At 40.0% G+C, this 15,442-nt stretch overlaps 4 protein-coding genes across 5 annotated transcripts in view; 3 read left to right on the forward strand and 1 right to left on the reverse strand.

The window, feature by feature from the left end:
- Positions 1-15,442, forward strand: part of LOC126556954 (myogenesis-regulating glycosidase) — a 259,937-nt gene that overhangs the window by 4,919 nt on the left and 239,576 nt on the right. The gene's annotated exons all lie outside the window — the stretch shown is intronic.
- LOC126556670 (DENN domain-containing protein Crag) lies at positions 349-6,180 on the forward strand. 2 transcript variants are annotated; one of them, XM_050212081.1, is made up of 10 exons: positions 349-1,133; positions 1,195-1,301; positions 1,369-1,519; positions 1,585-3,785; positions 3,875-4,171; positions 4,389-4,472; positions 4,594-4,999; positions 5,064-5,495; positions 5,565-5,743; positions 5,838-6,180. In XM_050212081.1, the coding sequence occupies exons 1-10, from the start codon at positions 384-386 to the stop codon at positions 6,154-6,156; spliced, it is 4,926 nt and encodes a 1,641-aa protein (XP_050068038.1). In that variant the 5' UTR covers positions 349-383; the 3' UTR covers positions 6,157-6,180. The 2 variants fall into 2 exon arrangements, with proteins under 2 accessions (XP_050068038.1, XP_050068039.1); XM_050212082.1 differs by lacking the exon at positions 4,389-4,472.
- Positions 7,911-9,369, reverse strand: LOC126558190 (dual specificity mitogen-activated protein kinase kinase dSOR1). Its single transcript, XM_050214157.1, has 3 exons — positions 8,573-9,369; positions 8,167-8,499; positions 7,911-8,098 (listed from the first exon to the last, which is right to left on the reverse strand). Exons 1-3 carry the CDS (start codon positions 9,338-9,340, stop codon positions 7,979-7,981), a joined length of 1,221 nt encoding a protein of 406 aa, XP_050070114.1. The 5' UTR covers positions 9,341-9,369; the 3' UTR covers positions 7,911-7,978.
- On the forward strand, positions 10,571-13,974 carry LOC126556876 (chromatin assembly factor 1 subunit A). Its single transcript, XM_050212421.1, has 3 exons — positions 10,571-12,359; positions 12,429-12,592; positions 12,667-13,974. The coding sequence occupies exons 1-3, from the start codon at positions 10,571-10,573 to the stop codon at positions 13,972-13,974; spliced, it is 3,261 nt and encodes a 1,086-aa protein (XP_050068378.1).

Consider the following 15,442-nt stretch of genomic DNA (forward strand, 5'->3'; position numbering starts at 1 on the left):
ATTAAAAAGAAACGAGTGCTAAATCAAGGACGCCTGATTGAACGTATGTTCTGTGCACAGTTAAAGTAATGCAATTTTCTCCGATATTGATGTAAATTTTTTTAGTTCTTGCCAATACGTTGTTTTTTTTTTCTTTTTGCATATTTCACTTACGTACTTTGACTTAGGTGACTTAGGGACTTAGATCATAGAAGATCGTAAGCAATATTTCATAGCAACAGACAAACAAAAACAATCTTTCGTTATGTGAAAACGATTGAACCAGCTATGCGTTGAAAAATGTACATCAAATATCATAGCTCCTGAATGTTGTTGAAATAATAATTTCTTTTACACAATTTCTGTTTCTTTTATAGCGTTAGAAATATTATTCTACATCAACAATGGAAGAAAGACGGGTGGCCGACTATTTTGTGGTTGCTGGAATGCCCGATGTACCGAAGTTGCTAAAGGAAAACATATTTAATGACTCGTCACATTTAAGATCCACGAACAGCATAGATCCTATCACTGACATAGGCGTATATTTTCCTTCTCTGGGCGAGAAAATTCCCGCTGACTATGAAATACTCGAGAACACTCCTTCGGGACTGCTGGCGGACCTGAACTATGGTTCTGTTCGAACTACCGGGTGCTTTATATATTATCGACGTGGCAAGGATAAACCGCCTTTGGTCGATATCGGCGTAATGTACGAAGGGGCTGAACGAATAATGGCCGATGCAGAAATTGTTATAAGCACGCCCGGCGATCGTTTGGCAAATGTGAATAATTCATCCGCCAAAACGTTTCTAACGTTTAGACGTGCGACCACCGATATGCCGTGCAACGAACTGGTGGTAACTGATCTGTGTGTCGTTATACCTTCAAAGGGCGAAAAACCTCCGCATGCGTTTTGTATGATCCACAAAACGCTCAACAAAGGTCTCATGGGAAGTGATGTGTACTTGTGCTACAAAAAATCAATGAACCGTCCGAAGTTAATCAGTTACGAACCAGAAATTTTGCACCGATATCCTACATATGATCATAATGATTTTCCACTAACATTGTGTCCCAGTGTTCCACTGTTTTGCCTACCGATGGGCACAACGTTGGAGACTTGGCCGCATGTACCGGGCGGTGATGGGAAGGTATTTTTATGGTGTATGTTTATCATCAGCGCACAAAACTACTTCATGCATTACATTACAGATAAAAAGAAAACCAATTCAACCAATCTTTAGTACGTTCGTGCTGACTGTCAACGATGGTACATACAAAGTATACGGATCGGCTTTAACATTCTACGAAGATTTTTCGTAAGAACAAATGACTAATACATAATACATTTGAGTCTGATATTAATTTTTCCTTTTTTTTTCGTAGTGAAAATAAATTGAATGCACAACAACGTGAGTTGTTGGATTGGACAGACAATTCACATAAAACTCATTCCCTGCATGTAAACAAATCAATCTGCATTTTGTCCAGGTGGCCATTTGGAGATACGTTTGAGAAATGGCTACAATTCTTGCACGTAAGTTCGCAAGTATTGTTACTGGTAAATAAAATATTAATACTATATTTTCAATTTCATTTTAGCAATTATCAATTCTCAACGATAAACTTCCGGTACCGATTGAACGATACATAACCCATCTGCTCGATGAAGTACCGTTTCCATCGCCAAGCATTTTGTTACAACTTTCAACGCTCAGTAATAATAGAATTTTGCTAACGTTGCCAGAAGATTCGCCCTTACCTCGTAGTGGTGCCGGTTTTCGTCAGTTGCTCTCCAATCTTGGTCCAGAAAACTGTTTGCATGTACTGTTGCTGGTTTTAACGGAACAAAAGTTGCTTATACATTCTTTAAGACCGGCTATATTGACTGCAGTAGCGGAAGCCGTCTCATCATTTCTGTTTCCATTCAAATGGCAATGTCCTTACATACCACTTTGTCCGCTTGGTTTGGCTGAAGTACTGCACGCTCCACTTCCGTATCTTATAGGGGTGGATTCTCGTTTTTTCGATCTGTACGAACCACCCAGCGATGTGACGTGCGTAGATCTGGATACAAACAACATAAGTTTATGTGAATCACAAAAACATCTAACTACCAAACTTTTGCCCAAACGAGCCGCACGCATTTTACGACAAACTCTGCGTAATTTAGAGGAATTGAGCCAAAACCAAGGGTGTGATTCGAGTAACAGTTTGGATCGAGATATAAAGAAACGAAAGCGTGAACAAAATCTAGAGCAACGAATTCAAGAAGCATTTTTACAGTTCATGGCATGCATTTTGAAAGGCTACCGGGATTATCTGGTGCCGATTTCGAAGGCACCTACAATTGGAGCTACGGACCCAAGCGCGCTGTTTCGCATGGATGCTTTTTTACGATCCCGTGACAAGGCACATCACAAATTTTTTACGCTGCTTATGAAAACGCAAATGTTTATCCGGTTTATTGAAGAACGTTCGTTCGTATCGGACAGTGATCATAATTTGGCATTTTTTGATGAATGTGCCGAGAAGGTGAGTGCGTACGAAGATACGCCAACGGAAATTAAACTAATCGAATGGGATTCGGGACAAAGCAGCGAGCGCACTAAATTTATTCTGCCGCCCGAATGTCAACCTGGCTTACCGGATCAGCTGTACGCTTACAGTTCATTCTCTCTCGATTCAATGCTTCTAAAAGAAACACGCAGGAGTGCGCTGGATAATGTGTTGCAGCATCACAACAGTCTTGCTCCCGGGTCTCCAATGGCCCGTCGTACAAAACATGAGATTAAAACAGCGCAAAAATTAGCCCGTAAGCATCAAGGGAATCCAGAGTTGTGGGCAAAACATTTACTTGCTACGTGCTACTCAATATACTTCATCGTCTTACCTAGTTTAATATCGGAACACATTGGTCGGGAACATGCAGTGCTAAAGGCGGCATACGATTTGCTTAGCAAAGCATGCAAGCTGAAAGTCCCTTGCGATGAAGTTTGTTATCGCATTATGATGCAGCTGTGCGGGTTGCATAATCTTCCCGTGTTGGCCGTTCGTTTACACTACCTGATGAAACGATCTGGCATTCAACCGAACGCGCTCACGTATGGTGTTTACAATCGGTGCGTACTCGAAGCACAATGGCCATCGGATTCTATCCTGTCGTCACAGATGCGTTGGCACCGTTTACGGAATATTGTGATTGGCGCGGCACATTTTAAACGTGCCGGTAAAAAGTTTGCCGATCGTCGCCGGCGTTCCCTATCCAACGAAGGCAGTTCCATCGGCGGTGCATTGGAACTAGTGGACGGTACATCACGAACAAGCCTTGACTCCGGATATTCGCAAGCAGAACAGCAACAACAACCGACTACGAACGTATTGCTGGACTTTAGTGCCTTCGACAAACTGCGCGGAAGAGTTGGTGCAATTGTAAGACAAACTACAACTCCTGGTCACCAGGAATCTACCGACGTGCTGTCGAGCGCTGGGCTGTTGATTAGCGGCGAGGCGAGTCATCATCTCAAACAATTGCAGTCTCATGCTGGTACCGTTAGTGGAAAAGAAGCAAAAACCGGTTACAAAAAATCGCCACCCACCAATGCTTGCGATATCAGTCCGCGCGTTCTAGCAAGAGCCGACAGCTTTGCAGGAGATTCGAAATTTATTGACAAATTGAAACGACAAACACGAGCCGATGGGATCAAATCGAAACGTGCGCTAGAATTTCAACAGGAGACGGGCAGCATTGCTTCCGAGTCAGAAGATACCAAGGACGCAAATGCAAAGGGCAGTCCTACGAAGTAAGTAGCCAATGGTTATGTAAAGGTTATGGTCGTAAAGGTTATATCGATGGAATCACCATAGAATGAATTTAATTCTTCATTTACAGAATTTCACCTCGCACATTGGTTACGCAGGACGATCCGTTGGGAGCGCTGAATGATATGACAGAAGAATTGGAAGTACAGCGCGAATCTGTAGAGAAAAACACGGAAAAATATCGAAAGAGCAACAATAATACCATCTACACCGATCAACCTATTTTATTTAAAGGCCAACGATCGGCAACATTTGACGATTCGACACAGCTTAACAAAAGCATGCAAAGGTCCGAAACTATGCCGATGACCAGTACAGCTACGTCGGGATTTGGAAGTTTGGGGTCAACATTAAAGTTTAACTTCGGGTGAGTATTTCGCCTGTTAGTTGGATGATCCATTATCTCTTTGGAAAACTTTGTTTTGATCAAGTGTTTGTTAGCATGAATATGCATTCATTATTTGCTACACCTGCAACCTGCAACAGTAGTTTATTGAACGTTTGCACATGCATAACTGTAGAGCGTTTTGTTTTGTTTTGTGTCTGTTATTTTCCCCTTTTGGATTGTTTTTGTTCTATTGTAGACGTTACTCACCTGCACGCATGTCCATGAAAAAAGATTTGAAATCGTTGTCCACAAACATGATAGAGAATATTTCTAACATGAGGTAAGTGTAGCTGGGGATAAGGTATTTTTGTTATCTACCCGAAAAAAAACGCACGTTCGTTCGATTTCAAGGGGTCAAAAATGAAACCATTTAAAAGCAATGATGATACTTTTCATTACAGTCCGAGCCTTACTGGTAAAAAATCGAACGAGATTCTACAGAGTGGATTAAGCAGCATCAAGAATGCTGCCAATTCTGTAGCAAAAAAGTTGGACGATATAAAAGAAGCCATTTCAGCAAATACTACCCCTGTTAAGACTGGCAGCGGATTGAACGGTGGGAGCGGATTAGAAAGAGACGGCCATGGGTCTGAAAATGATCTACTTCATCACGACGATTCAATGCAGACAATGAATGGCAACCGGTCCCGCCGTGTGTCCAGTGAATTCGACTTATGGGGTCGTTTCAGTGAATCGCGTAAGTCTAGTTACAATAATTTGGTTCCTTTAGGTGAAAATGCTACATCGACCAGCAGCTTGAATGCATATCCAACGTTGCCAGACAATATATATCCCACATTTGCAGAGGTATGTATGCAAGCAAGGGTGAGAAGTAAACAGGAGACTAATGGTTTGCCAATGTTTTACCCAGATATCAGAGACTGGTATTGCCGATTTCTTAATCCAAATCACGTCTTGCTCGCAATGCCACAACTGTTCTGTGCTTCTGTACGATGAAGAAGTAATGGCCGGATGGTCAGCGGAAGATTCCAATCTGAACACCACGTGCAATGCATGCGGGAAGGTGACGGTGCCATTTTTAAATGTGCAAATTATATCCGAGGGACAAAATCTTCAGCGAGATATGTCTTCTCAGCAGCAACATGACATGATAAGTGTGCCATATTTAAATCCACTAGTGCTACGCAAAGAACTAGAAAATATTCTCAGCGAGGAAGGTGATCTGGCGCTCACTAACGCCAAGTTTGTGGAGGAACATCCTATTATTTACTGGAATTTAGTATGGTTTATGGAACGGATAGATGTCAACACACATCTTCCTAGCCTTGCTTTACCGAAGCAGGTAATTACTCTAGACCAAAAGTATTTGTTTGTAAAGTATTTGTTTAACGTGGTTTTCCATTTTCGTCAGGAGGATGACAACCCGGATCCGTTGAGCAATGTAAAAACAGTGCATGTACATTGTTTGTGGGACAATCCACGGCTGCATGCGGAAGCGGGCCCAGCGATGTATATGTTATGGCGGCAAAATCAACCAGACAGTACATTACTGAAAGCTTTGCTTACTGATCAAACATCGATCAATCGAACGTAAGTGTTGAGTCTATTGCTTGCAACCTTTCTCCCTAATCTAACAGGATTTATCTTGTTTATTTTTTTTTTATTTTTTGTTAACGCGCATTAGTGTGATGCAACAAATTATTGCTTCGATACGATGCAACGATTTACTAACACCCGTCAAACGGTTAGCTAACGAGCGACAAAAGTTAAAGCATCGAGGAGTCGATCGGACGCACTCGATCTACCGCGACATGTTGTTTCTAGCGTTTATTGAAATTGGCCGTTCGGATATCGATCTTATTTCGTTTCATCGTGAGTATGCGGCCGTTTTTCAAAAGCTAACGGAGAAGGAATGTAACACCTTTTACCGGAGTCAGGACCTTCCGCCATCGCCTACGGCCATATTTTGTCGTGCATATTTTAAACCACTCCTCCTACCCTGACCTTTCGTAAGCCAACGCTGGTTACTGTCCGTGTCGTGATTGGTTGTGGGTTCCGTACAACTGAACGTTGAGAAAGCAAACAACAAAACAGGATTTTTGTAGGAGATAAAAGTTTATCGATCGCTGTGTAACGTAGCGTTTAAGTTTTGAGCTAGGCGTGCAATTTCACATATTATTAGTACGTAGCTGCGCACCGAACATAACAAAGTTGTAGAACATATTGCAAAATTTATAAACGAAACGTAAAAATTTTCTTTTTGAGAGAATCGTACATGAATAAATATTCGTTGATACAAGTATTTTCCGGGGATAAGTTGCATCAATGTTTTTATTTGTGACAATTTTTGTTTGCAATTCAGTGCATAAGATAGAATCTATGTAAGCGCAGAAAAGTCCACGTTAGAATTATTATTAAAAGATGCGGGTGCCGTATTTGTATGTTTTTTGATAAGTAACGATCTTACCATACGCAAGCGATCCAGCCTATAGAAAAGATCCCAAAAATAAGGTCCCTCGAGTTCTACATTATAGAAGTGATTCTGTACTTACAATCATCCGTTCAAATAGGTTGATCATGTTTGTTGTATCATAAAATATTTTTTTATATTGCTCAGAATTTTTTATTTCCGTCGCACCTATGCATCATATATTTTTTTTTAATTTAAAAATGTTAATGTAGATAAGAGAAAGTTTGCTTTGCAACCCAATACCATCACAGAACAGTATTTGACTCATAACAAAATTAAAATTTAGCTTACCGTTGGTAAAAATAATAAACAGTACTTTTTAAAAGGAATTATTAATAGAAATAGACATAACAAAACAAAAATTGTGTGCCTTCAATTAAACTACATATATACCCAAATGATATGAGCGATGTTAATTTGTTTTTTTTTCTTGTTTGGCTGAAAGGAGTCGAAATTACACGTTATTTCGAAATCCACGAATGTTTTATTTCAGTTCCCGCGAGAGCGGTAACTCTGAACCCTTTACAAAGATAAAAAATAATGAATAATTGTATATACAGGTTTTTGCTTGCAACTTTTGTCCTTCTATGTACTCGCTTTATTTAATATACTTTTTTCTTTTTCGTGAATAAGCATTAATAATTGTAGATGCATGTATTTTTTGTTTTCTTTGTATTATTGCGACAATGAATGTTTCTTAAACATACACACACATATACTATATCTTTTTCTTCCGAATATAGTAAACTTAATTGTTAGTAGTAATAAGTGCGACGAATAAAGAAAAGACTTGTCATAAAATACTGTTCTATAAATTTTACATTATCGTAGTGTTCAAATGCCTTCAGAGGAATTTTCAATTATTCCACGCCATCCAATGCAATGTTATAATTCCAAAGTTTATGGAGAGAGAAAGAGAGAGGAAGAGAGAGAGAGCGTTAATTTTTTTGGTTTATTTTCTTTGCATTGAATACTGCTTCATAATCTGCACCCGTTATTTTAATTGCGTCAGTTTATTTAAAAAAAACCGCAATCCAACGTTTTGTACACAACATAAAACCATACATCGATGATAAAATTGAACGAAGCAATTAAAAATATTCATTACCAATATGATTCGTGTATATGGAAAAGAACCAAAAAAAAAAAATAATGCATATACACGGTAATAACTAGTAAGATTTTTGAGGCTGAATAAAATCACAAGAAGGTAGTGATACTTAGATTTTTCGTTCCGCGTGAGCGTTTCGTTTCGTTAAAATACAATAATGTAACGCTCTTAAAAACTCAAAAGTATAAAATATTCTTACTTCTTTCTAAAGAATGCATATAAATGACAGTTAGCGCACTACATTTTAATTAGCAAATGGCGACGCATTTCTCTTCGGTGTCGACGGTGCCAAATCCATGGTTTTGCACACCCATCCAGCAATATCGACGTCTTCCGTTTCGATGTTCTTGATCCATTCATGGTTCTTAAACGATAGTAACAATCAATATCGAATATCATACGAATTCTAACAATCTTTTAGTATCGACTTACCATTAATGTCTTTAAATCGGCACGCTCCTCGGGGTTTTTCTTTAGGCAAAGGTCGACAAAGTTCTTAAATCGATCGGTGAATGAATTATGTTCCAATTTAGGCGGCGGCTCATTTACGATGTAATCGAGCAGTTCAAAAATGGCCATTGGTTTGGGCTCGATGATACTCTGTCCGGGAGAGCTATCGTCACCCCGTTCCTGGAATATTAAGTCTAATGTTTTGGCATCTGGTGGCGGAATAGGATACATTCCGATGGCCATTTCTACCAACGATAGCCCTAACGACCATATATCGGATTGGACAGAATAGTGCGTACCTTGTAGACGTTCGGGCTGAAAGGTGGAATATGTGTATGCTGTTTATGTCCAACAACGACGACTTAAATCGGATTAAAACTCAGCTTACCGACATATAGCTTCGAGTTCCTACGAACGAATTGGCCATTGAATCGATTAGCTGACCGGAAACGCCGAAATCACAAATCTTAATCTCTCCGCTACTGTTTACCAAAATGTTGCTCGGCTTAACGTCTCTATGCATAATGGCGTGCTTATCTCGCAAGTAGCTCAATCCCTTAAGAACGGCGGATGTTATTTTCGCTAAAATGGCTTCTGGTATTCTTCCTGCTCGTTTAAGGATTAAATCTAACGAACCACCGTCCATGTACTCCATGCAAATACTTATTTCTCCATCACTGTAGAAAGCACCGTAGAATCCAACGATGTGTGGAAAATTGCATTCATGCAAAACCTTCAGTTCTCGTATGATCTGTTTTTTGATCGCTGGTTTTACCTCCAAATGGATAAGCTTTCGAGCCATTATAAGTTGCGTGGGAATGTGGCGTACTTTCATCACTACACCACCGTTGCCAGAACCAAGTTCGCCTAGCTTCTCCAAGTCCTCATCGCTCAACTCACCGATTTTTTCTTTTTGGCTGAGGAATACTTTAATGCGTTTGCGTGCACTTTCCTCCATTTCAAGTTCTTCCAAAGTTTCCGTAAGCGCATCAATACTGTTTTTTGCCTTTCCCAATAGATTATGCTTGCCAATTACGTACTCGGTACCGGATGGCGTTTTGAAGGAGGGTGTTGGCGTTGTTTGCTGTCCAGCGGGTACATCCACAGAACCAGGCGGCAACGTCAAATTGAGTTTGTTTTTAGTCATTTTACTCATTGACGCGTTGTTGGGAAGCAATGCTGAGAAAAAAGTGAACACATGATTTTACTGATAGCTAATGTGTGCGATAATTCTGTACCTTGTTGTGTGCCGAACGTAAAACAGAACAGTATCAAAATTATGGAATGAGGGAAAAGGACACACCACAAGACAAATAATCAGGCCACTGATCAATATTATTCCCGAAACTAAATAAGCTGCAGAATGGACAAATAAACACCACTTTTGAAAAGGCTTTCAAGGTACACCTGTAACCTGGTACACCTGTAATTGTAAAATGACTTCGTGGAAAGTGTGGAAAACGGTGAACGAATAAATCTGAAAAAACTCCCGATATTTTATGAAGTTTGTATTTTACAATTCCGATGTAGGCACAAGCAGAAACTTTGAACAGTGTTGCCAGTCTAAATGTCAATAAAAAGAAATACAGTGGTCGTACACAGTCAACAATGGAAATAAGTGTTCGATTTTTCGCATAAATGTTCAATAGGAAGTAAAGGCGCAATCATAAATAAATTTGAAAACCACATTATATTTATTCAAATGTATCATACAAGAACAAAAAGCACATGATAGGGGACAAATGAACCGAAATCGTTGCTGGTGAATAATGACAACCGGTTTTGAATGTAACTGGTGGAAAGGAGAGGAAAGGCAACCTGCAACTGAGGAATTTAATTTTTTTACGGTATTCGTATTATTTCTTTAGTTTGTGTTTGTGTTTGTGCCTTTCCCTTCAAATCAAGTAGAAGTCGCTGGAGTTTACGCTTCGTGTACCGGGAATGTATAATTATACATAGAAACGAATTCCATTCTGTTTCTAGTCCATTGCTGTCATTCCCTGACACTCAATTCACCTTGAGTGATTTATAAACAAGACGCCTTTAAACACCTTGGTCAATGGGAATGAAAACATATTTGACCGCGCTTTTACATGTCATGGACTGGCCATACACTGGGTGCGAAGTGATATTGTGCTCTTACAACTCTGAGGTGGAAATACTGCAAAGTTTTATATTATCGTAGAATTGGTGAATGGACTAGGGTAAACAAAACAATTCATAAATCATTGTGTGTATCCAGAAGTTTTAGTACAGTACGAGTTAATGTCGTGTGAAAAATCGTCTGTTTGTCGCACTGTTTTATTTTCTTCCTGATCAACCAAACCGCAGGTTTTAGCAAGTCAGATTGAAGCTCCTTTTGTCGTAGAACTTAAATTGGACCAGCATGGAAGATAAAGTCCCTGCAATGCCACTTGATGGCTCGAAACATTCGCCAGGACCAAACATTCGTAAAATGAAACAAAGCCGATTGCCTTTTCAATTTTTGTCCACATCAGCTGCCAAATCTTCGGAGGAGCTGAGCGAAGCACGGAAGAGAAAACCGTCCACGGAAGCTGTCGATGTTGGACGTGTCGCAAAAGCTGGGCGTATTTCGGAAATGAAAGAGAATGGTATGACGTTGGCAGTAGAAGGCAAGAGTAAACCGGCACCCGATATTGTCAAAGTGACCATGAATGACGAAGATGACCCATCCGAAGCAGCAATGAGCAGTAGCGGTAAATCCGTATCCGCAGGAAAAACGAAGAGAAAAGTGAACAGACTCAATACTGATATAATTGATTCAACAAAAATTTTGATAAAACTTCCGATAGGAAAACGGAAACGTAATTTCGTTGATAAAATGAAGCCGAAGAAGAAAAAAGCAATTGCTGAAAGCAGCTTGGATTTCAGAAGTGACAATGATGAGGTCATAACTTTAGATGACTCCGACCTATCAGAAGATGGTACGGATGCTTTGGGAAATGATAGTTTGGTAAGTTCGAAAAACGAACAATCTAGAGTCGAAAGCAAGCAACTGCACGGTTCGGAGCAGGAAAATAACAAAATATCGGTTTCAATCTCGGTGGAAGAAGATGAAGAAATAGAAGATGAATTAAACAAAAGCAAAACACAAACTAGTTCCTCATCAAAATGTGTGGATGATCGAGAAAGTAGCACAGGAATGAGTTTACCATCAGACGGGATCGCTGGAAAGGAAACCAGTACAAACGTAGTTGATCAATCTGGTAATCTTACCGAGCTGGACACATCTTCCAACATTGATTCGAGCGAAGAGGACATTTATTTGCTCTGCACTCCGGATTCAAAAATTGTTCCGAATGAAGAGGAAAATAAGATGCGTAAACTAACTCCTAAACAGTTAGCTCGTCGTCAGGATTACGAAAAGCGCCGTGCGCAGAAGCAACTAGAGAAGCAAGAAAGGCGTCGTAAATTGCAAGAGGAACGGGAGGAAAAGGCTCGCGAAAAAGAGAAACAAGAGGAACAGCGTAAAAAGGAACGTATCGAAAAGGAAGATCAAAAGCGCAGAGAACGAGAGGAAAAGGAAGAGATGAGGCGCAAAGATCGTGAAGAACGCGAGGAACAGAAACGCAAAGAGCGCGAGGAAAAAGAGGAATATAAACGTAAAGAACGTGAAGAAAAAGATAAAAGGAGACAAATTGAAATTGAACAGAAAAATGAAGAAAAGCGCTTAAAAGAAGAAGAACGTCGCAAGAAAGAGGAGCAAAAAGAGGAGGAAAGAAAGCGCAAGGAAGAGGAGAAGGAAGCAGAGGAAAAGCGGAAGCAAAAGGTGGCTCAAGCTTTTACTAGTTTTTTCGTCAAGAAGTCGATTATTGGCGGTGGTGGCGTGAAAGCTTCGGACGATGAAAATTCCGTGGAGTCATCGTCGGGAGGTGGGACGATGGTGAATGCAGGAGTAAACTCGGGGCAGTTGCGATTTATGCCGTTTTGTGTTAAAGGAGACATGCGACTGGCGCCAACGGTGCGAAGAGTTCTTCATTCTGTCCAGAGAGATCATTTAGATAAGATGGTACACAGTATAGAGGGACAACAAATGTTCGACCGGGCTCAACTTTATCTTGAGCAGTTAAAGCGAAAATTGCACAAACCATTAAAAACCGATCGTACATGGAATGTAGAGGATGACGACGAGAACGATGACATTATGGTTGTTGGTTAGTTCTGCATTTTTTTACCGAATGTTTGATAAGGAAAGGTTGATTGTTATTTTTTTTTGTTTTCAGATGAAAATGTGTGCCATCAGATTGAGGTGGATCCGGTAAAAATGAAACAAAAGTTTAAAACTAAATTCTTTCTTTTTGAGGAGAATCGCCGTCCACCGTACAGGGGAACGTGGCGCAAACGAAGTGCGTGTATTAAAGCACGTCGTCCCTTTGTTCAGGACAATGTAAGCATACATCTAACGTATGTGATTTTACAAAAAAAAAAAAAAACGTTAATATTGGGTTTGTTTTTTTTTAGAAATATTTCGATTACGAGGTCGATTCTGACGACGAATGGGAGGAGGAAGAGCCGGGAGAATCACTTCATGGCAGTGACGACGAAAAAGATGTAGATCCCGAAGAAGAATACGAGGTCGACAATGAATTTTTCGTACCTCACGGACATTTAAGCGACGAAGAACTACATGAAGAAGAGGAAGGTGAAATCGGCGATGATAACTGTCCAGAGTCACAGAAATTTAAACTAAAAATTATGCAACAAGAGTTTGTGGCGGAAATGAAGAAAAAGACGGAAAAAATTAAACCCCGTTTGATAGGTTGCATTTGGGAGAAAAGTTTATATTGTGAAGACCTAGAGCATGCTAATCGTTTCATGGAATGTTCAGTAATAATACGGAAAATGTTAGACGATCGCGCAATGCTTTACGACCCGGACGAACCGATCTCATTTACAAAGTCCTTTTCCAAGTTAGCTAATGGGTGTGGTGGTACGATGAATGAACTGGATATGACAGCTACAATACCACCGAGCAAAGAGCTTGAAAAACCAAATTCTAAGAAGATTAAAATAACGGATGATGCTGTCCGCGATTTGGCTCGATTGATGCATGGCAATGTCAACAATCGCAAGTTTTTAGTACGCGAATTTCATGCTTTTTGGGCCAGTCGTAATGGTTCGGTTGATTTTAGCTTGGAAAGTATAAGAAGCAAGATTAAAGACATTGCTCAATGGGGTACGTGTCGTGCGGAAGGACCGATGGAAGGAAAGCTATGCTGGACCGTTGAGAAAAAAGTGCTCCAGCAGTATGACCTGATGGATATAACTTTGCCAAATGATTGGAAGTATCATTTGCAGAAACGTCCGTCTACTGTAAAACAAGAAAAGAAATCGAATTTGATGCAAGAACGTAGCACCAACACTGAGAAGCACAATAGCTGTGCAAGTAAAATCGATTCATACGAAGAAGAAGGTTGTGATAAGTCAGTAAATGACCTCACAAATGATGAAATTTCTAAAATTGATTATAGCTCGAAGACTCTATCGGGGATAGGACAGAAGGATAATGCAAAAACTAAGCCGTCGGTAGTGCATGATAGCGTTGATAGTAGCGACAAAGATGGAGGTGGTGATAACAAATGTTCGACCGTGACTAACCTAAAAAATCGTGTACCACTTTTGATGTCTGTCCCGCGCGGTCAAAACATAAATCAGTCCGCCAAAAACAGTCTTATCAGCCAGTTCTTGCGTAGAGAAAATAGTATTAAATCAAAACCTATAATACCGGATCGGGAAAAAATCGATGGTGCAGTTATTGAAATAGATTAAGCATTGTTTTTGACATTCGGATCAAGGCACATGAAATATGCTTTCATAAGTTACTTTTAATTTGTAAATCTCTTTAGTGCGCTAGGGCAATTATGGATGAAAAGCTAGTATCTTAAATATATAGCTTACAGAGTTCAACGGCAAACACGATTAATAAGCAGCATATAAACCCGAAAGAAGAAAAATGACAAGACTACTTTCTATGAAGAACAAACAATGGAAACACTCTTATTTAGTGTAGACATTTCAAAGTTCTGTCTTGACAACAAGCTATAACCTCAATATCACTTTACTATAATACTACTAATGTCGTATAAAAACAAACTTATGGAAGATGAATTAAGAACGATACCGTAGGTTTGGCGTTACTTCCGCGGAAGAAGCGAATCTTCCTGTAAAAGAATTGAGAGATCGCGTGGGGCCTCCGACTCAAAAGGGACCCAGGCCACAGGGTATACAAGGTGTTGCCAATTACTTTCCAATATATATTTTTTTGCATTTACCAAAATGTTTTCGTTTTAGGAATATTTACAAACAAAAATCTTTACGTTTCGCAATATCGATCGTCCAAAAAGGCCGGGCGCACAAGATCGTTGTGGATTGTTAAGCTCATCGTACGTAGTTATGGAAGAGCTTGCACCTGAATGGAATCTCTGAGAAGTTAGTACAATTGTCACATTGTGCGTTAAGGTCAATTTTGACGCCCCTTGCTGTTAACCTCCAAGGTGCTGATTTGAAGGTCTGACCGTGTGCGTAAGGAACAAGTGTGGTGGTGGAGAACGAAGCACGAGCTGGTCGAGCTATTTGCAGAAGTAGATACCCTGACCAAAGCCGGTCCCGATCGTAAAGGAGCGTCACAGAGAGAGAGAGAGAGAGAGAGAGAGAGAGAGAGAGAGAGAGAGAGAGAGCTTAACCCTTGAGATATCAGTTGCAACCATAGGTTGAGGAATGCAGCGCTGAAACGATTTACTGTAAAAGTACTTGCCCTTGTTTTATTCACTTTATATGCAGATCAGTCTCTATTCCGTAAAAATGCACAAATGTTTTCATGTGGCTGTAATATATTGTAACTATCAGAGCGGAACATGTTTGTCGCGATGGAGGTACAGTTTATATGTACAGTGACATCTATTGTTGTTATCGAGATCATGTGGATAAACGATACAACCGCACGTTTTAAACGTTAGCAATGTTGCACAGCTTGAGATTCAGTTTTTGTGGTGTAGTTGGTGGAGCGGCAGAAAATTGTAAACTAAGTACTTAGCTTGCAAATCGACTTCACATTGTTTCATAACGGTCTCTATAATCGTTTATGTGCCTGTTCTGCTCATTCTCCGTAGTGGTAAAGTGTATTGGTGCGCAATTATAGTACATGGTACACGATGTTTTCTGCAATACGTTACACACTGATTCTAATAAGATGAGTATGTGATTTGTGATGAATCGCACGGTTGATGAGTTTCTATAC

The sequence above is a fragment of the Anopheles maculipalpis genome, chromosome 2RL (assembly GCF_943734695.1).
Source record: "Anopheles maculipalpis chromosome 2RL, idAnoMacuDA_375_x, whole genome shotgun sequence".
NCBI lineage: Eukaryota > Metazoa > Arthropoda > Insecta > Diptera > Culicidae > Anopheles > Anopheles maculipalpis.